The 27,913-nt window shown below is 43.4% G+C and overlaps 1 protein-coding gene across 3 annotated transcripts in view; it reads left to right on the plus strand.

Annotated features, from left to right (window-relative positions):
• The window catches only part of ARID1A (AT-rich interaction domain 1A), a 122,454-nt gene that overhangs the window by 27,115 nt on the left and 67,426 nt on the right, over positions 1-27,913 (plus strand). For 2 of the 3 annotated variants that reach the window (XM_081920482.1, XM_081920481.1), the window contains one exon: positions 3,171-3,243. Coding sequence is in view for 1 of the 3 variants with exons in the window: in XM_081920480.1 (XP_081776606.1) it covers positions 8,073-9,245 (1,173 nt within the window). In the remaining 2 variants the exon portion in view is untranslated. Of the gene's footprint in view, positions 1-3,170; positions 3,244-8,043; positions 9,246-27,913 lie in introns of those variants that run through there. The other variant, XM_081920480.1, reaches the window with a different exon arrangement.

The raw sequence follows: 27,913 nt of genomic DNA on the forward strand, positions 1-27,913 counted from the left end.
TAGATTTCCTTGACTCAGATTCAGTCCACTTTTTTGTCTTTTAATATGCAGCTCAAAGTTTTGGAACTCACTGTAAAATTATAATCAGACATTAGCGCCAAGGTTTAGCAACCTGCTGAGTCCTTAACATGTTACATTTCTGAGAACCATGTTGTTAACTTTAATGAAGAGTATGTTCACATTTAAAATCCATGCCACTCTTTGAGCGTTGCAGCTTGTGTTCAGCAAATGCTCAAACTCCACATCAGTTTTTGCTATAACATTTTCTCTTCATGTTCCCGAGTACCATTCTGTCAGTACTAGGAGTGGGGGAGAGTAGGAAGGTTGATAGATCTTGGTGGTACCGAATAACAATTTCAGCACAATTATTGCAGCTTTTGTTATACAATCAGGAATTCAACATAATCTATTTTATTTGGAAATTATTTTGATCTCTCCTAGTACTCTAAGAACTGTATTAGGATATTTTATAGGAGATGATGCACAAAAAGTAGGTAACAGCATACATCTAAGGCATTGCATATTTATAATGTAGCTTCAAAACTACTTAGTATCCACTTGGCTTATTCTGCAAAGTAACCCAACCCTCTTTTGACTCCATTCCACAGCTTGTAACTCACTCTATTAATTATAAATAATAGATGGATCTCCTGTTCTTGGTCCTGTGGTATATCAGAATGCTGTGCATTTTAGTCAGTATTTGTCTTATATTTTCTTTCCTTTCCTCCTCTGTTGTTGCTTTCAACCTTGGAAGCATTTATTGTTGAAATGTTATCCTGTTCCTGAAGATCACTCCATGCCATGTTTGCAGACTGCTTAGGGGCCAGGGATAATGATAAGGGGTATGTGTGTGTATGTGCACTGCATGAGGGAGACAGCGTGTCCCAATCCTGTTTCCATGTCAACGATTCAGTCCACATTTGCCATCACACAGTTGGCAGAACAGGTTTTTTTTTTATGAGAGAAACCCTATTCCCCTCTTTTTTAGCATCCTAATCTATACCAGGTTTCCTAAACTGCCTTGGTACTATGTTAAATGGCAGGACTACTTTCATGAAACTCTACTTAATAGCAGCCAACCTAGTGGTGGTGGTCTGTACTGCCACCTGGGAGACTTAAGTTAGCTGAACCATGATAGCAAAGCAAGTAGGAACTGGCACTGCTGTGGAGGCCATGTGCTCAGTAAATAACAAGAAGACAAGGGGGGGGAGTGCACCATGTTTGTGACCAACTGTCCTGCTAAGAAAGGAGGAGCTGGCTCCCTGTGGTCTCTGCCTTCTGCCTTCCTCCTTAAGCTTCTAGTTATGTTATGTTATTTTTTAAATTTTTTTTATTAAAATAGGCATAAGCTGTCATTCATCAGCACTGTTTGCAGCAATATAAAATAATAAGCACAAAGTTAAAATACAACACAAAATAGGGCATCGCTGAGGGGTAAAAAAACACATTTCCATGCCTAAGGCCCCAGAGTCAATCCCTAGTGCCTTCAATCCCTTTCTGAGACCTGAGGAGCTGCTGCCAGTCAATGTCATTGGTCTCCAACTGGAGGATCAGGCCCTATTACTAGGTCACAGCCTGATTTAAGGTATGTCACAACAGAAGCACAATGTTGTTGTTGAGATATAATAAATGGGTACCAAAATACATTCTATATCCAAAGAGGTAGAAGGCCACTGGTGTAGACAGTATTGCACTCAATGGCCCAATGATCTAGCATAGTATAAGAAACCTTCCTATCTTCCTTTCCCCTCAAAAAAGGACAATGTGGTATAGTGGTTAGAATGTCGGGCTAGGACATAGACAAAGAGATTGAGGTTCTCCACTCAGCTATGAAACTGACTGGGTGACCTTGAGCCAGTCACTATCTTTTAGATCTTATTGCGCCGAACTTGTCATGAATTAAATCTTCACATGCAGTATTATAGACCTCATTAAAGTGGGAAGTGATGCCATGCTAAATTATGATCTGCAGTCATGAGTTCACACAATTTGACTTCTAGACTTAGCCTACCATCCATACCCTTCTCTTTGCTCTGTGCAAATTCAGCTGATGACAGCCCTCTCTCATTCCACTTTTCTGGCTTTTGGCATGCCTTCCCCTAAGAACAAAACAAAACTCCTTCCCTCACACTATCTCCTTGAAATCAACTACTGTATATTTAAAGGGGTTTCCAAGATTTGAAAAAGCTCCCAGTTTGTATTTCTGTCTTTTATCAGATTGCTTCTGTGCTATTGCTTTTGATCAAATCTTCACCTTGATCCATGTTGCCAACACTGGGATTCTAAGTCCACTCTTGGAAACAAATACAACTGAATCTGCTAAGTTTATTGTCAAGTAAATGTTTTAAGCCTTCTAAGCAGACGCTGTGCTACTATGTGTTCTTGTACCAGAATCTAGCTTTCTGCTGAAACAAAATACATATTCAGTAGTAACAGCAGACATAATAGTACTCATTCTGTAAGAAGATTATTAGGTTTGGGGAAGAGGATTGGTTGAATGAAATAAATGGTCACAGAATCATAGAACTGGTGAGTTGGAAGGGATCCTGAGGGTCATCTAGTTCAACCCCCTGCAATGCAGGAATCCTGCCAACGGGGGGGGGGGCTTGAACCCCCAATCTTCTGGTTAACAGCCAAATGCACTGACCCATTGTGCCACAGAGAACCATTTTTCAAATCCCAGTGTTTGGAATAAATAGAATGCTTCAGTATTTTTACTTTTCAAATCAAGGGTTGCGTTTTCCTAGATTTGTACGGAACTCAACATACTGAGTGGCTGATGCTGACTGGCATCTTTGTGAACACAAATGTTTGAACATAGTCATAACTGTTTCATTTTTAAAATCCCATTTCTATAATTTTATTTATTTATTTTACTTATTTTGTAGAATCTGCCTTTATAGCAAAAGGTCTGTGCTATCTTACAGCTTGCAATGTGGAGTCAGAATCACTACATATTGACCTTTGATGACTTACATCCCAGTTTTCTGCTATGGATGGAACTCCCTATGGGATCTATTCTATTATGCAGATATACCAGATGTAGCACATATGGTTTAAATGTTTTGTTCTGAATTTTATGTTACTCCCCCTGTGGAACCTTGAACATGCCATAAATGTACGAAAACAGCATATTTACTCATTATTTTCTTTCTTATATTTATAACCAGCTTTTCAGCCAAGATTGGCTCTCAAAGCAGCTCACAACAATGATCATCCATCACGAAGATACCATGGGAGATAGTAAGTATGCATGAGTATGTGTATATCTTGCAGACTCTTTAGATCACAGCTACAGTGTAATTATTACATAGATGATGCCCTTAAAAGAGCAAAGCTACTTTAGAACAGTAGCTTGATCTGGTGTTGTTAGTATTGTCACCGAATTAGAGAAATCTTACAGCACAATCCTATCCATGCCCACTTAGAAGCAAGTCCTATTGAATTTAATGGGGCTTGCTCCCAGGTAAGTGTGGTTAGGATTGCAGCCTCTGAGTACACCATGGTTAGGATTGAGCTGTTGAGTAATGATAAGAGTGGTAATCTAGTTTTTAAATCTACCTAAATTTGTATATGAATAAAACAATGGTTTTGAAGAGAAATATGTTATGCTCATGAATGCATATGGAAGGGGTGTTCCATTCCTGTGTGAGAGTGATTAATGGTGGGTGCCTTTCTAGCCAAAGTAGGTAATTACTTAATGTATCTGAGTAAAGGTTGCAGTCCTAATTAAAAATGAGCAGTGGGTTGTCCAAATGGAACATAGGAAGCTGTCTTATACCATGTAAAACCATTGGTCCATCTCATTCAGTATTGTCTTAACTGATTAGCAGTATCATTCCAGGGCAGGCACAGGCAAACTCAGCCTTCCAGATGTTTTGGGACTACAACTCCCATCATCCCTAGCTAACAGGACCAGTGGTCAGGGATGATGGGAGTTGTACTTCCTAAACATCTGGAGGGCCAAGTTTGCCTGTGTCTGTTCCAGGGTTTCAAACTGGAGTGTTCCCAGCCCTACAGCAGGAAATGCCAGGGATTGAACCCAGGAACTTTTCAATGTAAAACCCGTGCTTCAGCGTTGACCTATGGCTCAGTAATTAGAAAAAAGCCATTGGCTATACATCTAGGAAACACCTAGGTTTTTGTGGAACATCTATCCTGTGCATGTCCATGTTGGAAAGCATGTATTGGAAATTCATTACTGAAGAAGCATGTCTATCAGGGAAGCATTTGTCAACTGGAAGATCTTGGGGTGGGGAGGGGAGGGGAAGGGAGGTGCTATCTATTCTGTCCAAAATATCTGAAAATGAGAAAGAGCTGTAGTTAGATGTATTTTGAGAGGACGGTTGGAATACCACTTCATATTTTTACATACTAGAAGCTTAAGTGAAGTAAGAGCAGTTTTTCAGTTACTCTAATGTTAGGGTAAAAAGGGAAATTGTAAAAAAAAAAATGTAGTTGCTGAAACTCAAAAAGAAGAAAGGTAACTACAAAATACAGGGGTACTTCCAGTTGTGGACGGGATCTGTTCTGGGGCTCTGGTCGGATCTTGAGGTTTCCACAACTGGAGGGAACGCTTCTGCACATGCATACATGGCGGTAGAGCGCTTCTGCACATGCGCATGCAACAAAAACCTGGAAATATACTTCTGGGTTTGCCACCTACGTATCCTGAAGTTTATGTAACCAGAGGGATATGTAAGCCGAGGTACGACTGTACTGGTGCTGGATATAGGGGGCGCTAGGAGTTCCATCTCCCTCAATATTTTGAATCAGGGGACCCAGACCCCCAATATTGAGGGAGTCAACATCCCCTGCTGCCGCCAGGTGCCCTCTGCACACCCCAGCCCCCACTCTGGAGTTGGGAGGGGACTAGGATGAGCAAAGGCGAAGATCACCCTCTGCAGGGAGCCCAGCGCGGCAATCCTCCTCTCCACCTGATGCCACATCGCGGAGGCAGGACACCTGTGCAGCCTGGTGCGTAATTGCTCATGTGCTGGGTGGGATGCATCAAATGATGCCCCCCCAATGTGGGGGGCAAGTCAGTGCCCCTGCTACAAAATATTGCCTTGCATTATGAATGCTTGATAGACATATATTTTATGAATCAAACTACACTATGGTCTCGTTTGCATATCACAGTAAGCCAAGCTATGGCTTACCAGAACTACCGGGTACTTGAGTGTGTAGAACATGAGAGTGGAACCTGTAGCCAGCCACAATGGCTAACCCAATACCTATGGAAAGCATGCAAGCAACAGCACTCCCCCCACTTTTGATTCTCATCAACTAGAGGTAGACAATACCCATCATGGCTAGTAGGGATTGATAGCCTTATCCTCCATGAATTTGTCTAGTGTTTTTTTCAAGCCATCACATTGATGGCAATCATTACAAGTTGAAAAAGAACACTATAAGTCCTGCCTCCAGCCCCATGCCTGTGGCATTTTGTAGCATTTATTTTTTCATGCATCTGTTTTGTTTAGCGGATGAGCACTCACCTGCTGTCCCACTCAGGCATGAGTGTTTTCATGGTAAGTGTTAAAAACAAAAACCACGCAAAACACTAGCAAGTATTCTTCCGTGTCCTCCCCTAAGCCAATGCCTCATTTGTTTGTGAACTTTTTGTTTCTTTGTTGTTGTTGTTCTTGGAGGTTATGAGCTCCTGTTCCTGCATGGAAGGAAGGGGGGGAAGTAGCAGCCTTGGTTGAACCTAAAATGATGGGGCCAATAATGTGATGTGACCACAAGGCAAATGAAAATTCATGATAGTGTTGTGCACATATAGGGAAGTCTTCTTTGAGCTGTGTCCAATTCTGGTCTACTAAAACTGAAGTGAAGAATTCACTCAGTGTGGTTATTGGCTTATTAGTTTAAAAAGGAAGAGTGAGTTTGGATGAAAGGTCCTAGGTTCAAGAATAAACATATAGTTGGAATTATTATACCCAATGTGTGGCTGATAAACCCAACTATGAATAAAGACAGTAAATACTGAAGTAGGCTACAACTCTCCAAAAAGGTACAGCAAAAACTAAGTAGTAGTCTTCTAGTAAATAATGGTACTATCTTCCTGAATCAACCATGGGATAAAAAAACCTAAGCTTTAACTTGAACTGGTTAACTGCATGAAGGGTGCTGTGTAATACTTTAGTGTTTCAAGATTGTTTACTGTTCTTCATATGAAGTCATAACTGGAGATATCTAACTCCAATTAATGTGGGTTAACTTGAAGAGGTTATTGGGTGAGTGGATTTGTAGAGTGCTGAGAAGACTTGGTGCATGGATTTCTGCTTTCCTGTCAAGTTTTATTGTGGTTTCTGTAGTAAGGAATTACACCTGTCAGCTTGGCTGGTTAGCCTGTTGTCATGTGGTACACTTTGGTCTTTCCTTTTATGGCCCTTGTATGCTTACCTGAGCTATCTGAATTTGTTTTTACTACACATATTGCTCTGGTGAGGTGTACCTTGCATACTTCTGCTGTTGGCCTAATATAATCTGGATGATGAAGGCACCTGGTAGATGTTTAGATTTACCAGATCTCGTTTTGAGCGGTAGGTACAAGGTGTTGAGTACACCTTGTACTCAACAAGAGACTAGCTTTGAACCTTGCACACTACATCTGGCACTGCTAATGCAGCATGGCATCAGAGCTTTGCACCCTGCAATCCATTGCAACATGGCAGGGCTTTGGGTGCACACTTCTGGTCTCACATGTTGTTACTGATGAAAGCTTATGGATAGAGGATGCTCCTGAATTCCCTGCAACCCTAAACAGTAATTCATAGAGAATTTAGTTCACTATTTTTGCTTGAACAAAGTAACTAACCATTGTCATAGAATAGCTAGTGGGATAATGGATTTTGCTGCAATGGATTTCTTGCAACACAACTCTTAAGAATGTTTATGCAGAAGTAAGTCCCCCAGAGTTAAGTGGGATTTAGCCCAATTAAGTATCCTTGGAACTGCGTGTTTGATGTCTGGACTGCATGAAGTGTGAAAATGCATAAAATTGCCCTGGTTAAAAAGTATTAAACTGAACAGCCTACATTATTGGTAATAACAGTTGGAGTGGTGTGAATTTTCCACGATTGCTCTTGGGATATCCTCCTTGAAGTTTTGATCTATTCTAGTTGCCCTTCTACCAGTCCCTCTATGCGGTGCCTCGTTAATCCCTTCTGCCCTTAAAGGCACGAGTCCTGGCCTTTCTTGGTTGCGGGAGGCTTTGTGCCCTGAGCAAATGAGAGGAAGCACCGGAGCATTCGCTTGCGAGGCTTCTGAGAACTGGCGGGAATGGGGCTTTGCGAGCAGTTCTGTTCACCTAGCTTCCTCCTACCCGCCTTGTGTTTTGTCAGCAGAGAAGCTTCCTTTTGTGGCTCAGAGGCTGAGCTCGGCTCCCTTTGCCGCCGATCCGTGGCGGATTTTGCGAGCGGCAGGCTGCTGTTAGCTTCAAGCTTCAGCCTTGCTGAGTTGAAAGCGTCCAGGGCCTGGCAGCTCCTCCTTTGTGAGGGGGGAGGGGAAGAAAGCTCCAGTCCGGGCCATATTCCAGTCCGGGTTTGGCAGGCTGCCGCGGCGCTGGGTAAAATGGCAGTGCTGAGCCTCGTGTCGGAGTGAGCAGGACTCGGCGGACGAGAGTCGGAAGCTGCCGCCACTCGGCTCGCCTAGTCTAGCCTCTCCGGCCGCACCGCCCGGCTCCGAGAACGGGGGTCCGTCCGATCTTCCCTCGCCCGCCGTGTCCCCCTTCCCTTCCTCCTCTCCCACACCGGGAGCCCCGTCCTGCCCCCCTCCCCCTTTCCTCCTCCTCCCCCTTTCTCCGCCGGCTGCAACTGAGCGAGGAGGCACAGTGGGGCCAGGCCCCTCGCACCCGCGTCCAGCCCGCCGGAGCTCGCCGCGCCTCGCTCGCCGCGCCGGGGGAGGAATGAGACCCCGTTGTCCCGAGGATCCCACCGCCGCCTGAGCGCGGAGGAGGAGGAGAGGAGCGGTGAGGCCTTGTGCCGGCCGGCCGGCCAAGCAGGGAGTAGGTCGGGGGAGGAGGAGGCGGGGGAGGGGGGCTGGCTGGGTGGGGAGGGGGGATCATGGCCGCTCAGGTGGCCCCCGCCGCCGCGAGCAGCTTGGGTGCCCCGGCTCCATCCGAGCTGAAGAAAGCGGAGGTGCAGCAGCGGGATTGTTCGTCGGAGGAGGCGGGGGGCGAGGCGGCGGCGGCGGCAGAGCGCGGCGGAGAGAAGCAGTCGGAAAGTGAAGGTCCCCCGGGAAAGGAGCTGCAGGACGGGGCCGAAAGCAATGGCGGGGGCGCAGGGGCCGAGCCCGACCTGAAGAGCTCCAACGGGAACCCGGGCCCTAGGCCCGTCGCCACACTGAACAATAACCTCCCGGAGCCGCCCGGCGGTGTTGGCGGCGGTGTTAGTGGCGGCAGCAACAGCAGCGACGGGGTGGGGACGTCGCAGCAACAACCGCCGCAGCAGCAGCAGCCTCCCCCTACTCATCCGGCCGCCTTGCCCCCGCCAGCCTACGGTTTCGGGCAGCCCTACGGTCGAGGCGCCCAGGCTGCTGCGGCCGTCGCCGCGGCCGCTGCCTTCCACCAACATGGCGGACAACAAAGCCCTGGCATGGCAGCGCTGCAGAGCGGGGGCCTGGAGCAGCCGTATTCGGGGCCCACCGGGGGCCCCCCGGGGCCGCCCCCTCCCCAGAACTCCCACGGCGGCGGCACTTCGGAGCACGGCTTCCCCAACCACCAGTACAACAACTACTACCCTACAGCCGGGCGCAGCGCTGGCGCCTACCCGCCTCCCTCTCAGGCCTACGCCCTGAGCTCCCCTCGGGGAAACGCTCAGAGCCCCGCGCAAGCCGGGGCCAAACCTCCAGCTTCGGCATTCCAGCAGCAGCGTTTCGGGGCCATGGGGCCCTCGGCCGCCGCCGTCGGCGCAGGAGGAAGCGCAGGAGGAGGCAGCGGCGGGGGCGCCACCCCGCAGCCCACTTCCACCCCCACCCTCAACCAGCTGCTCACCTCCCCAAGCTCGGCTCGGGGCTATCAAGGGTATCCCGGGGCCGACTACGGGAGCGGGCCCCAGGATGGGGGAGCGACGGCCAAGGCCCCAGCAGCAGCGGACATTGCCTCCCAGTACACTGGGGGCACCAGCCAAGGCTGGGCGGCAGCAGCCACGGGAGGCCAACAAAGGAGTCACCACGCGCCCATGAGCCCCGGGAGCAGCAGCGCTGGAGGGGGACAGCCGCTCACCCGGACTCAGCAGGTAAAAAGGCACCGGGAGGGCGGGGAAAGAGGACCGGGGCAGCGGGCGCACATGGGCTGGGGGTTGGGTGGTCAGCTGGGCGCAGGTGAGGGAAGGGGCTTGAGGACGCCTCTGGCCGTGGGAGGGCAAGGGCAGGAGGGGAGCGCACCCGAGGTCGAGGTTGGGCTGTCCTTTAACGTGACAAGCTTTCTGTGGTCGTCTTCGGGCCCACATTACTAGGGAGCTGCCATTGTCTGTCTCTTTCCTCTGTCTCTAAAATGGCTGCCTCTCTGCCTTCCCTTCCTCCCTTTCCCAGCCTTTGTGTAAGCTCTCTTGGAGAGAGCCCTTCTCCTTTCCCCCTTTCCTGTCCCGGCTGGGAGCCTTTAGGGGGGTCCTGGGGTGGGGGTAAGGCTTGCCACCACCACCTCTGGGGAGGGAGGGGTTGGGGTGGCAAAAATAGCTCCATGTTGCTGGGTTGGAAAAAAGAGGGTGTGCTGAGCAGATTGCTGCTGTTCAGCTCTACTGTGCTCCACTCCTTTGCGGCTCCTTTTTCCTCTCTTGGTGTGGGTTGAATTGAGCTGTTCCTGTGCTTCCAGGGGGTAAGAAGAGGGCAAGTGACCTGCTCTGACACCCTCATCTTGTCCAGGCTAGCTGAAGCCATTTTCTGAGCAGCCTTTTTAGATAGCCTAGTGCCTTGAGCTCCTGCTTGGAAGTGCTGGTAAACAGTTCAGTGATTGGAGTAGTAAGTGCAGATTGCTTTGGTTTGGGATTTGAATTATGGAGGTAAAATCCTTCTGTCAAAGCCAGGAGACAGTTGGTCTTAGGTTGACATCCTATCTGTGATCTGATTGGCTCCCCATCTCCTGCTCTTGGCCATTTATAATTGCCTCTGATGTAATGGTACAACAATCCTGATGAGCTCATAAACTTTTACACTCTGCTTTTTCTACCAGCCATAACCCACTGCCACTTTCTGCCTTTTTTTTTTAATTCCACAGCTGAAATTGGCTGTGACCTTGAGGAGGTTCAGCAGGAGCAGATCCACAGACGCTGCCCTCGATGCATTGTGCCTGAAACAAAAGAGGGAGCAATGGCATTTTGTTGTACCTTGGATTTATTTTGCTTGTTAAGCCTTATGCAGCCTGGAGTAGATTCTATAGGGCTGAAGCAACAATGGGGCGTGTGTGTGTGGATGCGTTTCTGTCAAACCAATATGTTTTTGGTTTTGTGGCTTTCCTGGGTATAAGTGATTTCTCTAGTTTTAAGTGTTCATCTGTTTCTAGTAGAAATTGACCATTATAGTAAAATACCAGCTACAGAACCAGAAATGCTGCAAATGTTGTAATTTAATATTTTCAGAATTGTCATTTTATTCTGAAAGGCAATAAAATAGCACATTTTTCTTAGGGTGGAAAGAGTTGAAAGTTTGCATTTAATATAATTTAAATACAAAAAAAACCAACCCCAGAAACAAAACAAGAAATAAGAAAGAGAATGAACAGAAAAGCAAGCAGACGGAGAGATAAAAATAACAGAATAAAGAGAAAGATGGGGAAATAAGTTAAGAGTGATTTCAAACTATCCATCTGTTAGTTGTGCCTGTAAAAGTTCTTCATAATAATCCAGTGCAATGTCCAGTTATTCCTCCCTCTGCTAGCTGATGTTTGCATCAGAATCATAGAATTGCAGAGTTGGAAGGGACCCTGAGCGTCATCTAGTCCACCCCCCCCTGCAGGAATATGCAGCTGTCCTATACAGGGATCAAACCTGCAACCTTGCCACTATCAGCACTGCACTCTAACCAACTGAGCTATCCAGGCTGTATTGGCTGCAACAATATTGGGTAATGAACAGAAGAACATAGAAACTCTTGATATTTTCCTGGATATAACATAGTTCAGTAAATAAGTATTTAGTATCATAAGCAAATTTGGAATTTTAAAAATGAAGTCATTTCACAAGTTATGTGATGGATGATGTCTCTGGTTTTAGAAGTCCATAATGTAAATCTGATATATTGAACTGATGAGAGACCAGTATTCTTTCTTGGTCCTCTCTAGTCATCTTCAAGGTTCTAGGTCAGTACTTGTTCAGATTATAGTTTAAAGTTTCCCAATTTTTCTGTAAACTAACCCCTAGAAAAAAGTTTGGTTTAATTGTGTTCTTTAATTACTGTGGTAAGGACAATTCTTAATTATGCTCAAATCCCCTTACCTTTATAAGCATTTAAAAAAATTTTTTTGTTAAGTTTCTTACTTGTGTGCTTTCTTCAGCACATTTTTTAAAATTGTTAAGATCTTTATAGTACTGGCATTTCTAGAGGAGCAGGTAGAAGAATGGTCTCCATCCCAAGGAGCTTGCAATACAGTCATACCTTGGGTTACAGACTCTTCAGGTTGCACGTTTTCGGGTTGCACACCACGCTGAACCCCAAAGTACCGGAACGGGTTACTTCCAGGTTTGCTGAATCGCAACCCGCACACGCGCAGATGTGGTGCTGCGGGTTGCGAATGCTGTGGGTTGCGAAAGTGCCTCCTGCATGGATCACGTTTGCAACCCGACCGTCCACAGCATCCACTGTACTAGAACGTGACTCTGGAGGGAAAGAAAAATGAAAGATACTGACCATGAGAGAGATTCTGGCTATTGAACTAATTCAACTCTAGTATTTTTAAAAGTTTCTGGGCATTTTGCGCAACACAGGATACAGTGATTATTTGTGTGCTGGGTTGAGCCTCTGAGGATGTTTTGTAGGGTTAATTCACATGCTACAGGCCAACAAAGCCTGGTACACTTAGTAGGGAGTCTGCAGTCAGTCTTAGCAGCCTGAACTTCTTGAGTGAGGCCTATTAATTTCAGTTACAGTTTGCACTTTTAAGGATTCGCATTTGGATGTATCCTAAACATTGAAATATGTGAAGAGGCCCTCTATATTATATAGACAAGGCTTGTTCATACATTACATTGCAGACCACATTTTATTAGAGAAGGTCTGGTTACTCTGTAGCCGTCCTGTTTCTCATTCATGGTTAAAACCAGTCTTGATTGTTTAAGGCGGTGGTTTTCAATCTTTTTGAGTCCATGGCTGCCTCGATGAACTACATTCTTTCTGCAGCACTTCTGTGGGGATCAGGAGCCCAGTTATGTCACCCCATGCTTGCAGAACTGGCAGAGCTCTCACTTTTTTTCAAACACGCTCCCTTGAGTGTTCCTTCAGCCTCCTCTCCTCTCTCTTGGGGAGTCCTCTGGGCAGCCGCCCCTGGTCTCTGAGCTGCCCCACCTGTCCCAAAGAGAAGTGCCTCCTCACTCTGCCTCACAGAGGCCTGAGAAACACCCCTTTGCCAGCCCCAGAGGCACCATTCACCTGGGAAGCTTGTAGCCAGGGCTGCTGCAACAAACAGCTGTGCAAGCCTTTGGCAGGCAGAGGTGTAAGAGGGCATTAGAGGAGGGAGGGAAGGAAAAAGGGACAGAGGCCAGTGTTGCCAGCGGCCCCCTTGACCATCATTCAAGGCACCCCAGGGTGCCACGGCACTCTGGTTGAAAACCACTGGTTTAATGATAGGCATTTAGGTGTGAAGCTATTAATGTGTCAATAGCTGGAATTGGTGGGTAGATAGTAGAAGCTGAAATTTATAAGTCAAAATGGTTCTCTTTTTAAACCAACTTCCTATCAGTATGCATGTTGGCATCTTTTGAGTGGGGATTAGAGAGGAAAGAAATGGTGTACATACTGAACCAGGCATCTTAAACATTTTCAGATCCTGGGCCCACTTTAAACCCAAACATGCATTTGGGGACCCATTTCTTAATCCTTTACACTATATTTTTATAGTGGTAATACTGTTACAACCTACTTTGGATTAGGCTGCGACCTCCCAGTTTAAGACTGGTGCCTTGGACAGATATTAGATGCGTGGTAGAAAAACAATCTATAGAGTTAGGGATGAGTTCCTTCTCTTCCCTATCTTGGTGGCTAGGTTAGTTTGAAGCATACAAGTGAGCTTGAAAAATTTCTTGAAGGTGTGCAAGTTTTGTAAGGTTTTGGGTCAATGTTGGTTTTTGGACCTTGCATGAATCTTTATTCCAAGTCTGGGGTATAGAGGAAAGAATGCAAAATAAGATCAGAAATGAAATACATTAAGGCTGTATACATACCGTACATTTAAAGCACACAGCTTCTCCCAAATGAGCCTGGGAAGTTATTTGTTAGGGGTGCTGGGAATTGTAGCTCTACGAGGAGTAAACCACAGTTCCCAGGATTCCTTGGCGGAAGTTGTGTACTTTTAAGTGTATTAGAGATGTATATACAGCCTAATTTTTGTTTTCTGCTTAACACTGTTGCATGATTTGATTTGATAATTGCTACATCCGACTTGGGCTGCAATCCTAAAAACACTTGATAGGGAGTAAGATTCATTTGGACTAAAGGGAACCTAAGCATGTGCTGTTAGTCCCTTGGGTGCAACTGTTGTAGCAGTATCACAGTTTATCTGTTCAGCATTACGTGGAAGGTTATTATATATTTAAAATTAAATAGACTCTGAAAACAGCAAGATGAGAGAACCTCCACAAAATGTGTACTTGAGGAATACCTTTTTCATGGAAATAAATATATGGTATTTGTGCCTGCTGCTGAGGTTGATATAGATACATACTGCCTGTTATGATGTTTCTGACCGGGAAAGCAAAGTGAGTAAAGGGAACAGATTTTCTGCTTGAAGTATAATAGAGTGGAAATCTAGAGAGTTCCTGATGAATTCTGAGTGACTGGCATAGACTCTGTAGTGTATCTAGAGAAAGTGAGGAACTTTGGGACCAGCTGACTAGCTAATGTTCATCATACTGCAATACCTACTACCCCTTAAATGTTTTCTAAATGAAGGAATGCAAATTGATCTTCCAAAACCGACTGTTTGACCTTTATATAGCAGCAAAAGTAAAATCTGGAACTTTAAGTGATCACCTCTTTGCAAACTTCAGTGAAGCTGTATTCTCATCAAGCAGTTTTTCCTGAACTCTGTTTCTAAAATAATGGCATACTTACAAAAATATACATTCTGGCATCTATCTTTGGTCTGTACTATTGCTATTCAAGTGTAGGTGTTCAGGCTAGAGTGCTTTCAATTAAATTGGTGCTAAATGTTGTAGTGATACCTCGGAATCAGAAGCTGTGTCCTAACTGCTGTGCTGTCTACTGAGCTGTATTTCTTAGATTATGTGAGGCTTTGTATAAAGTAACATGGGACCAGTGAGCCATTCCACACAATAACAAAATGTTGGGAAAATGTGGCCTAGTTGCCTCAGGAATATATCTGTATATTTGGTTCTGCATATGTTTTTTCACAAAAGCTAGAGGAGGCAAGCAACCAGGTCAGGAAAATTATTTGATGTTCCCAGGTGCCAGAATTAAATTGTTGGGTGTTGTAACTCTGTAGACATTCCTGGCTTGAGAAAAGATAGTTACTAAGGAAGATGCTGACAAAACAACACTGCTTTGAAAATTATCCCAGTTAGTTGAACCTGCAGAACTCTTCAGTGCAAGGTCATAGTTCGAAATAAGAAAAATGCGCTGCACATCCATAACTTGGTCATGTGTCCTCCTGGGGGAAATTGGCTCCTATATAGGTGTGGGCAGCCTGTCTTGTCTTCTAATGATGCAAATGAAAATACTATAGTCCTGGAAAGTTGTATCCAATATAAACTTTACCACCATACCATGGAGATTAGCAGAGACTAGAAAACTCAGTTGGTTAGAGCATGGTGCTGATGATGCCAAGGTTGCAAGTTCAATCCCTGTATGGGTCAGTTGCATATTCCTGCATTACAGGGGGTTGGACTAGATGATCCTCAGGGTCCCTTCCAACACTGCAATTCTATGATTCTATATACAGTTTTCATGGATGTGTAAAATGTCAATCCATTGCATGTTTAGATCCCACAGTATGCATTCAAACTTAACATTAAACCACACTTTGTAAAGATTGCAGAAACTGCTGCCTGAGAGTGGTGTGTTACACCCCCTTACTGCTTCCTTTTTAGCTAGTGCATAAGGCAATGTTTAAGGAGGCTTTTTTTAGTTGTTTCTGTATTGATGATATGCTCACGCTGTTGGATTTGTTCTTTCACATATTTGGTTTTTATTTTTCACAGTACGTTGTTCTATGTGTACTTTGCTGGTGGCATTACCTCTGAACATGCACCACCTTGCAAGGTATAGTTTGTAAGTGAGGATCATAATCCACAGTTTGAATCCGCAGTTACAAACTAGTGTCCATATTAATTGTGGTTTGTTACGTCTGAATTCACAAGCCACGTTTAGGCCTGTTGCTCTACTTCAGATGCCCCAGCATGGGGAAGAGAGACAATTTAGGAACTTAAGAAGCAGAGTGCTAAGCAGATGGAAAACGAATGTAGAGTAGATCTAAGTCATGGTTTGCTTGCTGTGCATCAGAAAGCCTAAACGATGGTGTATAAGCTTTTTATGTATGGTTGGTAACACTATGATTTGGCATAGTGCCACAGTGTCTACATTCTAAATCTGTTCACAGAGAATTGTCTTCTCTTGATGCACCAGAGTTTGGGCTTTTTTGTTTTTAAACTGAACAGCTTTTAATCTGGCTTTTGTTTATGGTTCTTGAATCATATCTTGTTCTTGTGCATGAGGGCAGGCACTCTTGTTTTGGAAAGGTGGTTTCTAAGTCTGTAGATTGAAGTGTTGCCCACCCCTGAATTAAAGCTTGTGCATCTTGAGGGTAAAATGCAGTGAAGTCCAGTTGTATTGCCCTTCAAATGCTGAGTCTACTGCTGGGGGTGGCTAAACCCCCCTTTGCTAATTTGTACAATAACTTGTATAGTAATAATATTATGCCAAGGTTCTTAATCGAGTTATGTACTGTGGAGCCAATGGGACTGTTGCTTTATGAACCATTTCTGGTCAGAATCTCCTGCCAATGTTCTAAACTAATTGGTCTCTTTCCACTGTCATTTCAACTGTCTTTTTTTTTTGGCTTAATGTTGAGTAGTAATATTGTAATAGTTCATTCACAAATTGTGCCCTGTAGGGAGGGATCTTTCTGGCACCAGGAGCTTTTAAAATGTGAATATGAAGAGGAAACTGCCTGAATTTTTAAAGCTTCTTGGATTCAAATTAGAAATTAGGCATATTCTAACTAGAGAGGAGGCTCCAGCTTTAAGAACTTTTGAGTTGACAGTCAGTGTTCTGGTAAAAATGTTAAGATTGCAATGTTCCTTTGTTCCTTAAAAGGTAAAGGTAAAGGGACCCCTGACCATTAGGTCCAGTCGCGGACAACTCTGGGGTTGCGGCGCTCTTCTCGCTTTACTGGCTAAGGAAATGGCTGGCAAATGAGTATTGTGCTACAAAATTTCAAATGTGAAGCCATTCTTTCCCTCTTTCCTGTTTTAACCTAACCATGGTACATACATTAAACCTGTAGTGATAGAAATTGTAGCCAATGGGAGGAATAAATTAATGACAATAGGGTGCAGGGAGAAGAGTCTGTGGTATGCTTTCATTCTGAGCCATGGTTAGGAAACAACACTACATCTGCACTTGATCAATAGCATTGCGCACTTTTATTCTAAATAGGTGAACTTCAGTCTTTTAAGATTTATTTATATTTGTGAAACAACAACAACAACCAGGTTTCTAAATAGCTGCCCACCTGCTATGCCAAATAAGAATGGACTTCTGGGTGACCATGTTGTGAACCTGGAAGGTGATTGGATATTTTTTTAAGGCAACAAATGACTTAATGTAGGCTGGCAACTTTTTTGACTTGTTTGAAAGGCTGGAAAAGTACCTTTCTAATTTCTTCATCCCCCAGCCCAATTGTATTACAGCCAGAGAGACATCATGCAGTTAGGAATTCATTTCACTTTGAAGGAATGAAATATATAACTCTTTTGGGGGTTGCATTTGAGGTCAATAGGGTGGAGCATGCAAAAGCATACCTAATTGCCATTCTTGGTCAGATCTCTGTTCCCATCTTTCCATTTTCGCTCTGATAGATGCAGTACCTCAAGGATCTCTACTATAGACCCTCAGCATCTGCTGGTTTGGGCTATCTTTGCTGACAAGCTTATTCTCTTGGTGCTTCACTTTCATTAAAATTGCTTATGCTGGCTTTAGAGAAGTATTTCACAGATGTGTGCTCATTGTTAACTAGCTCCATCTTACGATGGTGATCAGTTTGAGTGAATGACCCTTGAAATATGACCCAAGCCATAGACTAAAAATCAATTTTCTATATGATGGCAGGTGTTTGAACTTTTTCTTGTAATTTGATACAACCCACTCACCAATGTGGTTCCATTTTCCTGCATTTGTAATGGCAAAATATGGACGTAGATTTCATATTTGGTCAATCTGTGTTGTGAACTCATGTGTACTGGTTGTACTTTAATGAAATCTGCTAAGAATGGGAGGAGGGAGAGAAGGCAGTTTATTTTTAATCCTGTAAAATGATTTGGGCAGTGTATTTGTTAGCAGGTTTATTTTTATTTGAAGTATCTGTGTCCAGGCTTACTATTGATACATTACATTCACAAGTAGGCCTGGGTGATATATCAATATTGTACGCAAGTAGGAGTGGGATTGTGGCTGCTCAGCTGGGGAGCGTGAAGCCCCTGCTCCCTAGCTCTGAGAGCCCTAACCCCACTCTTCCTTCCATAGCTGCTCAGCTGGGGAGCGAGGCAAGAGGCAGTGCGCCTGCATGGGCGAAACTGAAGGCAGTCAAACACATGGAGCCTGACAGGCTCTGTGCAATTGGCTACTCCCACTTGGTCTGTCTTTGTGGAGTGGGGTGTGTGCGAGGTAGCTCACCCACCTCCCACACTGGTGAAGACAGAGGGAACCTCAAAAAGGAGCCCCAGGTCCCTGCCGCTTGCGTGTGAGTGGCAGGGACATTGGAGCTTGCTCAGCTGGGGCCAGGGGCCAATGTAGCTTCTTTTAACATTGCGGTAAACCTAGCTAGTGATACATCATGTTGTTAAAAATGCAACATCACCCAGCCCTATTCACCAGGTGACTTTCAAAGAACATCATGAACAATCAAGAACCCATACGATCACAATAAAATAGAAAAAGTAGGAATAGACTTAAGTAGCTTCAAAAATTTATGGAGAGGCAGTACAACATCCTTGCTCTTAATTGAAAAGTTGTAGAGAGAAGAGCTGTTCTAATGGTAGGCAAACCCCTCTGAGGTGTGAGTGTTCTATAAATAGAGAAGGCCCTCTCCTCCGGAAAACAGAAGCACCTGTATGCTTTCACTGATGAGCCCAACACACAGGTACATTTATGTGGGGACAAGGAGTACCCTGAGCCCAAGCCATTTAGGGCTTTAAAGCTTAGGACCCATGCTTTGCATAGTGCCCAGACACACAGTGGATGCCAGTGGAGCTGTTTTTTAACAATAGCACGATGTTCCCTGTGGCAAGTTCTAAGTAATAATTAGCTGCTATGGGGTGTAGCCAACTAAGGTCTTCTCAAGAGTAGACCTATCAAAATTAATGAACCTAAGCTGGTTGTGTCAGGTAATTTCAAGGGGTCTGCTTTGAGTAGGACTAGCATTGGAATCAACGCTATATCTTGCATCTGCTGGTGTTTAAAATTTGCCTTCAAAGGCAGACCCATATGCAGTTGTGACCGGAAGCATGCGATCCTGTACAAGAGGGATCAAAATTGGCATTTTAATCAAAGCTTGTGAAAGGTACTTTATGCCATTGGTACTGTGTGAACATCTAAAATAAGAATCAGACCAGTAAGTACACTAAAGTTGTGAGACTGTTCCTTAAGGAAAAATGCAACCCATCCAGAACAGGATGTAGCACTATATTCCTAGTTTACCTGTATATTGCTCTTAAGGCCCCCCCAAAAAAGAAGAAGAAAAGGTAGTTGATAAATGTTCTTTGAAATTCTCTTTCCCCCCCATAAACATATAGGTACAAATTTTAACTAAAACGACAACGTTTTAAATATTAGGAGAGAAATTTTTTTAACCACCTTGTCATAGAAACTGTTGCTATACATACATATTAGGTAAAAGTAAAATGGGAGGTGGCATAGACACCTAGGTGCTTTGCTATCATAAAATCCATATTTTGAACAGCTTGAGAACAGTTACAAGCATTGTATGTGTGTGCCATTCCCCTAATCTCCCAAATTTAGAGGTGAGTGGATACCTGTGCAGTGAAAACAACACATTCTTGCACGAGGAGGGAGTGTGCTATCTGCAGGTTCAATTAAACCTCAAAAGAATCGGGGCTCTAAAAGGGGGATGTGAAGCCCCAGTAACGAATAGACCATTGAAGACTGAGTATGCTGAATGGGCAAGAAATGCTGATTAACTGTTATGGCGTGGAGGAGGGTTAATGGAAAAGTGTGGGAATAGAATGAAGTATCCCAGAAAAAGACAAGGCTTGCTGGGTGGTATACTGAACAGGAGTACTTCGCACTGCAACATTTTATTGCAGGTCCACTTGTATAACCTGAAAACACATTGGACAGTTTTGTGGAAAAACTAAGCCTTCCAGGTATATATTATGACTTTTCATTTGTTTAAACATGAATATATGGGTTTTTGTATTTTTCTTACTACCCCCTTCATTTTGGATTATCAAGTGACTATTTAATTGTTGTGTTGTGCTCATGATGGGCTGGACAGCAATGAAGAGAACGTTTTCCCCCAGCAGACCTAGATTCAGCATTCTCTTTCCAGTACTTTTCATAGTGCTGAATAATGCAGCTCTTCCAAAGTTACAAATCTATTAATTCAGTTGTGAAACTTAATTCACATAGAAACATTTGGTTAGTGGCTTTTTTTGCCAGTGAAAGCTTATTCTGTATTAGACATTATTTGTTTCTGTTTTCAATGTTCTTCTTGCATGCTACTTCTATATACAAAGAAGCTTTAGCTTTCCCAAAATGGTGGTGTGCCTGTTCCAACAACTAGGGACAGAAGCTAGGCCTTTGATTTCTAGTCCTGTGCCTGAACTACAAGGTCATTCCTCCTTAGTGCATTTCTTTCTTTATGCTCTGTGTTTAAAGTAATAATGCCCAAACTTGCCTTATGAGGCACACAGAGGGTGGAATAAGCACCAACAAGGCTAGAACAGGAAGAACTGCTTCTCTTGGGATTAATGTATTGCTTGTTACAAAAAGGTATAGTGATCTGCCCATGTGATATAATTAGGTTTGTGTTGGGGAGGGATTCATATTTCTCTATGCACCTGGACTTGCAGGTCTTGGCATTGCTCAGCAGTTTAGTGAGGCAACTTTGGTAACAATTGTAGCATTGCTTCTAGAGGAATCAAGTGCTCCTGAGTGAAATTGTACAGTAATCTTAAGAAAACGTCTAGTTTCTATGGAAGATATTTGAGAACATATTCAAGCTGTGTAATTTCAATATATTCCTTTCCAATAACCATGTGATTCAGTATACAAATTTCCCTCTTGGGGAATTTAAGATGCACACAGACATATGTTTGGAATTTAATCCAAGTCCAGTGATGGTGTTTTAGCAGTTGGACCTTTTTATTTATGGATTTGTTGGCAGGTTATACTTGGTTGTCTGAAATTCAGATATGAAGGTGTTAGTTGGTGTTTTGAAGAACCTAGATAGTAGTTTAGGAAGTTGCCAGTGATCTAGTGAAGTGTGTTATATGTTAGTGCTGTAGGAGCTTCTTGCCAAATATGTGACAAGTCCTGTCCTCCAACAACTTCGATATTAATATGTTCACCAAGCATAATAGCAGCCACTGTCAAATTATTTGCTCTCTCTTGAGTGAGCAGAGGTGTTCAGCCATGGTACTGCCTGCTGAATTGGGGTAGGGATGGGGTCTGACAGTCTTTTCTTTGTACAGATTACCTCCATAAGTTCATATTGATTCTTTCCTAGGAGGTTCATGGAGTGGAAGGAATTAACAGAGATGAAAGAAATGGTCTGTATGACTGCTAAGGAATGAACACTGGCTTGGAAAACCATAAAATGCTTTTCATACTTTCCACACGGTGAAAGTATATTGTCCTCTCAAGTTCACTTTTACTAGGTTGAATTCCTTACTTATAACACTGTTAGATTCAATATTAATATTATATGATAAATGTCCTTAACTTTCATTCACCATTTGTTTCAAGGTTCATTAGTACATGTTGCAAAACAGATTGACCACACGGGTCATGGCCATTTATTTGAAGACCAAGATTGCAGTTACTAGGAGGCAGGTACCTTTGAATTCATTAGGACCATTTCCTGGCAACTATTCATAGGATGTTCCAAACTTTCCAGAAGCAAAATTCATTTGGCAGGGCAGTGTTTCCCCATGAAAACAGAAGTACGCTTGTGGTTGTCAGGTGGAACTTTGAAAATATTCAAAATTAGTTAAACTTTGGAATTATCTCAGATAAAAGCACATAAAAATAAAATTTGAACATTACAGGCTCCGTCTTCCTTGGAGATGGGGGTTGGATTCCTGTGCCTGTGATGCTATGCCAGGTTGTAGCATCGAGATACCATTGCCAAACTTGACACAAGGGTTTCTGAGGTGGGCGTGGGGGCCTATGTTGATGTTTAGGTGCCATCACCATTTTGGATCAAGATGGCGGACTGAAACATGACTTTGTGTGACTGCTCATTTTGGGGCATAGGTTTGGCCACCTCCTAAGATATTGTCACCAACTTTGGCTTGAGAGTTCAGGGTGTGAGTGATGATTTTTGTCAATGTTTGGATGCCAGGTGCCATTTTGATTCAATAGTCCAACTGTATGCAATGGTCTTCGTTCATACTTCATGTTGCAAGTCATGCTTCCTGAATGAAGGTTGGTGAATTTAGGCCAGATGGCTGTAGGACTAAATAACTGGTATTTATTAACTTGATGGTATAAGAGAAATAACTGGCATTTATTAACTTGATGTAAATAATTAAACAGGAATACCAAGCTTAACAGTGGCCTCACTGTGGAATCTCTAGAAGACCTGTCTTTCCCTAGAAAAGAAATCTTAACTATTAAAAGGTGTTTGCCTCTGAATTAATCAATATGGGAAATATTTCTACGAGCTTTGTAGTATTGGGTGATGTCTGATTTGTCACATAGTCTGCAGGTCTTGCAGTGCCTTGTTAAGGATCTGTCTGTGCAGAGTACTTTAGTGTTTCTGTCTCTTCTGTCTTCATAGTAGTACACTTTTTTCATTTTATCAGAGTGAGATTTGTCCCAGAACACTTAGGTTTCTTAACAGCAGTAGAATCCAAGTCTTCGGCTCTTTGACTGGAACATACTGGCTCAACAGTAGTGGTTCTTAGCTTTGTTTGCTACTACAGGAAAAGCTTGGGAAATGACTCCTGATTCTGTAGTGAGAAATTCTTTCCCCATACCCTAGCATCGTTAATATCTGTGCATGGTGGTGGTGATATAGTATGGGAATGACATTGCATCCTGTAGAACAGGGATAACCAACTTGGTGCCATCCAGATGTTGTTGTATTACAAATCCCATCCCTGACAGTTGGCAGTGTTGCTAGGACTTTTAGTCCAACATCTGGAGGGGTACCATGTTGGCTGTCCATGCCCTAGAACAAAGTACAGTGGTACCTCAAGTTATAAACGTCTCAGGTTACAAACGCTTTAGGTTACAAACCCCACTAACTTGGAAGAGTTACCTCAAGTTGAGAACTTTGCTCCAGGATGAGAACGGAAATCGTGTGCCAGCAGCGCAGCGGCAGCAAGAGGCCCCATTAGCGAAAGCACGCCTCTAGTTAAGAACAGTTCCAGGTTTAGAACGGACCTCCGAAACGAATTAAGTTCGTAACTAGCGATACCACTGTATTGTTCTAGGAGGTGCTAATTTATTTCTATAGGCCTCAAATTTTGTTTGATTTGCTCCCTCACATAAAAGAGCACTTCATCTACAGTAGTACCTCTGGTTGCGAATGCCTCTGGTTGCGAACTTTGCCCTGGGCTGTGAGCGGAAATCGTGCACCAGAGGCACATGCCCTGCAGGAGGCACGTGTGCAGCGGGAGGCGTACTTTCACTAGTGGTGCCTCAGGTTATGAGCGGTTTCTGGTTATGATCAGATCTCTGGAACAGATTCCGTTTGTAACCAGAGGTACCACTGTATTCACTTTTTTAAAAAAAACTTCACTTTAAAGTTTCATCTTAACTGATCACGTGGAACATACATTATCTTAGCAAAGTGGAGAAGGTGGGGTTTTAGTTGTTTGTGGTGGTTTGCTGTGATTGTTCTTCTTTGTAGCCACTGGCTACAGGAGTGAAAACCTGATTTCAAAATACTGATTGATGTAATAAGATTAATTCCATTTCAGTTTAACATTTTGTACCCCGCTTTTCATTCAAAAGTATCTATCAATGACATCCCTTAACACAATACCAAAATAATATGCAAAACACTCTTACAATGAAATTTTGATTGTGCAATGTAAAATGCTACACACACACGTACATAAAGCTGCCCTGAGGCTTTTTTGAAGCATGTGATTGGCAAATAAAAACAAAATGTTTTTGCTCTGCTTGCTGCCTCAAAAGAAAGTAACTGCAAAGAACAGAATTGTAAACAATTACATTTCTTTACATTCCAAATGTGTAACTACGTATATTGGCTACAAGAGTTTGAATTGAAAACTGGAGACCACTGCTGTACTTCATGTGGCCCTGATCCTGCTGGGGAGTCTTAGGCAAGCAACTCCCGCTGTCTGAGTATTGGAATAATGGCCTAACTTGCATGGCTGTTGTAAGAAACAATGAAATGCTGCATGTATGCAAAATTAATAGAAGTACTGAATGTTGCCCACAAAGTTATGCCTTGATGAGTGTCTGGTGTGACGACCTCAACCCGAAGTTGTCCTTTTCTTCTATCTAGTGAAACTGTTACTAGATGTGACCCATGGTGTTTGAAAATCATCCAGAGAGCTCTGCTTCAGGATTTGCTATCATCATAAGAATTGAAATTGGCTCTGCCTCCTAGTATTATGGTTTCCTGCTATACTTGTTCTTATCCTACTGGGAGGTTTGCAGCATCTGCTGTTCCTCCTTTCCCCCTGGCATTAGTGTAATATGAATTTCAGTATCTATTCATCTGTAGCCAGGGATTCCTCTCCTTGCTGAACAACTCCTGGTGTTGCTAACTTTGCTTTTATAAGCAGTCCAATTAATCCATCTGAACTGATATGTAGATGGTAGATGTGCGCTTTTTGCCACAAATAGAAGCTTTTGCTATAATATGGCATTTTAAAACACATGGAGAAGGCTTTTGGTTTTGTTTATACTGTAGTTTACATTGCTTGCATCCTGTCTTTCCTTCTAGGAGCTCAGTACAGCATACAGGGTTCTCATCCTTTCTCCTTTTTACCCATTCAGTAACCCTGTGGGCCAAGAGACTGTGACCTGCCAAGGACAATTCAGTGAGATTCATGACGAAATTGGGATTTGAACCCTGGTCTTGTAAGAGCTAGTCTGACAGTGTAACCACTGCAATGTTCTGGCTCTCCTCATGAAAGTTACTCCATGTGAAATTTTACAAAAGCAGCATATGCCAATCCCATAGGATATTGGAGTTAAATCAGCTGAGTTGGCACTAGTTGTTACATTTGCAGGTGTGTTGGATATATATTTGTCCCCAAGTTGGATTATCTGATACAAAACCACTGGGTTTTATTCAGTGCTATCCCTACTCAGAGTAGACCCATTGACATTAATAGGCATGGCTAACCTGGGTCTACTCAGAATGGAACAAAGCTGATTTGAGCTTGAACTGTAAATAGTAAGGAGCTCAATGGGTAGTAACTTTTAATGAAAAAGTAAAGACTGTGAGGCTGTTTAATAGTAGTGTTTTACAAATACACAGTCCATTAATGATAGCAGTTAGTTGCTTTTTGTTTTGTTTTTCCCCTGGACCTGGCTTTTGTTTGGATGTGAATGAAAAGTGTGAAGGAAGGAGGGCAAGATTCAGACTTTGGGAACCCTTGAGTAGGGCCTTAATAGTAAACTATATCTACAAAGAGATGTGCTTTGAGTGTGTAGGGTGTTAGCACTAGTTGACACAGTTTTGGCCTGGGTGTGTAGTACTCTGTTTCCATTCTACCTTAACGTGACTGATGTCTGTCCTTGATGGCAGTCTGGGCGTCAGGGACAATTTTGAGTTTCCACTGGGGACCAGTAGCATGAAAACTAAAGGATTTTGATAGTATGGAATACATGCCCTGCAAGACAAGGCTGAGGGAGCTGGGTTGGCTCAGCATCAAGTAAGTTCAAGGGGGAATTTCAGTTCAGATGACTGTTGCTAAAACATTGATATAAAGGTTGGGAAATTGCTTTTGCTGGAAGGTGGGAATGAGACTCTAGCTCTTGTCCCTTGTGGCCTTCCCAGGCAGGCTGGCCCCTCACCCAGTTTTGCAGCTTTTGAGGTAGCTTGCATGCTACAGAAGGAGGATTTAATTCCTTAGGGCTCCCATTTCCCTGACGCTGCATTGCATTCCTCTCCATTCTCAAAGTCCTGCACTATATGTGTCCCAATTCTTACCTTTGGTATTCTGCTAATTTGTCTCTTAGCACCACAGCAGTCAACCACCCTGCTTCCCTAGCTGCCATCTGGATTCTTTTCTGCTGCTGCTGGAATTGAGTTGCCCCAAAAGCAGTTATCTCCCCCAACCCATGATTTCTTCAAGACTTTGCTCTTATCTAGATCCCCCCCTTTCTCCTCATCCTGCAAAAGTTGCTGTCATTCTTTGTTTTTAGTTTTCTCATAGGTATACTGCCCCCCAAACATGGTGAGAGCATTGGCTAAGTGCTCCCAGGTGTCTACCCTTCCATTGTTTCTCAATCATTAAGCTGCTTTTTATAGATCTCCACTTCCTTTTGCATCTCTGCATTGGTTGTATTGGCCTCATGACTCCCCTTCTCTTTCTTTATTTCAGGCCTTGATGCTTGGTATGCTGCCTTTCTCTTAAATGTTTTCGCAAGCTCCTTGGTGGTTTCAGCATTTGCATTGTGATTGTCTGTGACTGAGCAGCCTCTTGCTACCTCCCCTCCAACTTGATTTCCATCCTTTGGAATGACTTCCTCACCTATTGCCACTCTTAATCTCATCCTCTCTTAAGTATTGCTTGTGTGACCTTTCTGGTTTGGATTTTCTCCTGACTGTTGCTGTGACTGTCACAGTTGACCCTCCACCTTTTTCTTTCCTACCAGCCATGATAGTTGTACTTGACCTCCACTGCCTATGGCAGTATGTTTCTGAATACAGGTTGCTGGGAATCTCAAGAGGGTTTTTGCACTCATGTCTTGCTTTCAGGCTTCCCATAGGTATCTGGTTGACCACTGTGAGAACAGGATGCCTGACTATATGGCTACTGACCTGACCCAGTAGGGCACTTCTTGTTCCTTTTGGGAACTTCAGATTTCTTAAAAGCCATGTGTGAACTGTCGCTTCTGCCAACAGATTTTTTTAGACTCCACTAAAGGCCTTATATTCCTTGTCCCCTACCCCACTGTATTGACGGCCTATTTACTCCAGTAATCATGCTAATAGTGTACAGTCCTATCTTTGATGTTCTACTCCCAGGTTGCTGAGTGCCTCCAGTGGATCCACAGCCACATTACTCATCTTAGCTCTTAGCACTTTTGGGTCTCCACTGCTTCACTGTGATTTTTCTCCTCTTTTAAAAAATGTGATGGCTTCTTTGGGATTAGCTGTATATTTCTAACCCAGTCATACTCACGTGTAGAGCCATTGATTTTATTGTATCTGCTCTGTGTATGGCTATTGTTGGATATCGCCTGATAGGAAACATAGCACAACTAGATGTTGAGGTGGATAAACTTGGAACAGGAGGGGCTTCATATAATTTAAGTGAATTGTTATGCTGCTTGGGCTGCAAAGTAGACTGGTTGAACTACCATACTTCTGTATTTCATTATGGTCTTGAAATCTGGTTGAAGTTCAGTTATAGCCATGTGAAATGCCTTTTCTGTTAATCACCTTTTATTGTGTGTCTAGACAGCTATCCCAGACTTATTCATTAGACAGGAAGGACTTGCAAAAGGACTCTACGTATATTATCAACAAACTTCTGGTTGGATAGGCTATAGCTCAGAAATGGTTTTCTGTTAACTTTCATTCCTTACAGTGTGTGTGTGTGTGTGTGTGTGTGTGTGTGTGTGTACACATTAACAACAACGTTGGTAGTTTGTGTTATTCAGGCATGACAGCAGCAATTACAGCTACTGCAGTTTATGGGAAAGCCTCATACTACAAGTGGGGGGTGGGGAGGGGAGCCATTATCACAATCAAGACACATTGGTGTGATGCTTCTGGTACTAGTTCCTGTACGAGAGGCTATTCACATCCAGTATCTCCTTTTATCAATAGTGGCAATCATAATTCTGTGTCTTTAGTCCTCTTGAAATGTACAACATTAGTAAAGGAAAAATGTGTCCGATACCAGAGTGATCTAGCTGATGTTAATTCATTATTACTTAATTCATTTCAGTTTATTTTAATCAGTTAACTGGTTAGATGAAAAATTTTCATTTTTTTAAAGGCTACCTCTGTTTAATTAGTAAATTTCTTTTAAACTGAGTTTTCTAATGCAGGTACTTAACCACAGGTGATATACACAATCTTAGAAGAGGCATTATCTTGTGTATGAGGGAGGAGAAA

The sequence above is a fragment of the Podarcis melisellensis genome (genome assembly GCF_964234715.1).
Source record: "Podarcis melisellensis genome assembly, chromosome: 8".
In the NCBI taxonomy this organism is placed as follows: Eukaryota; Metazoa; Chordata; class Lepidosauria; order Squamata; family Lacertidae; genus Podarcis; species Podarcis melisellensis.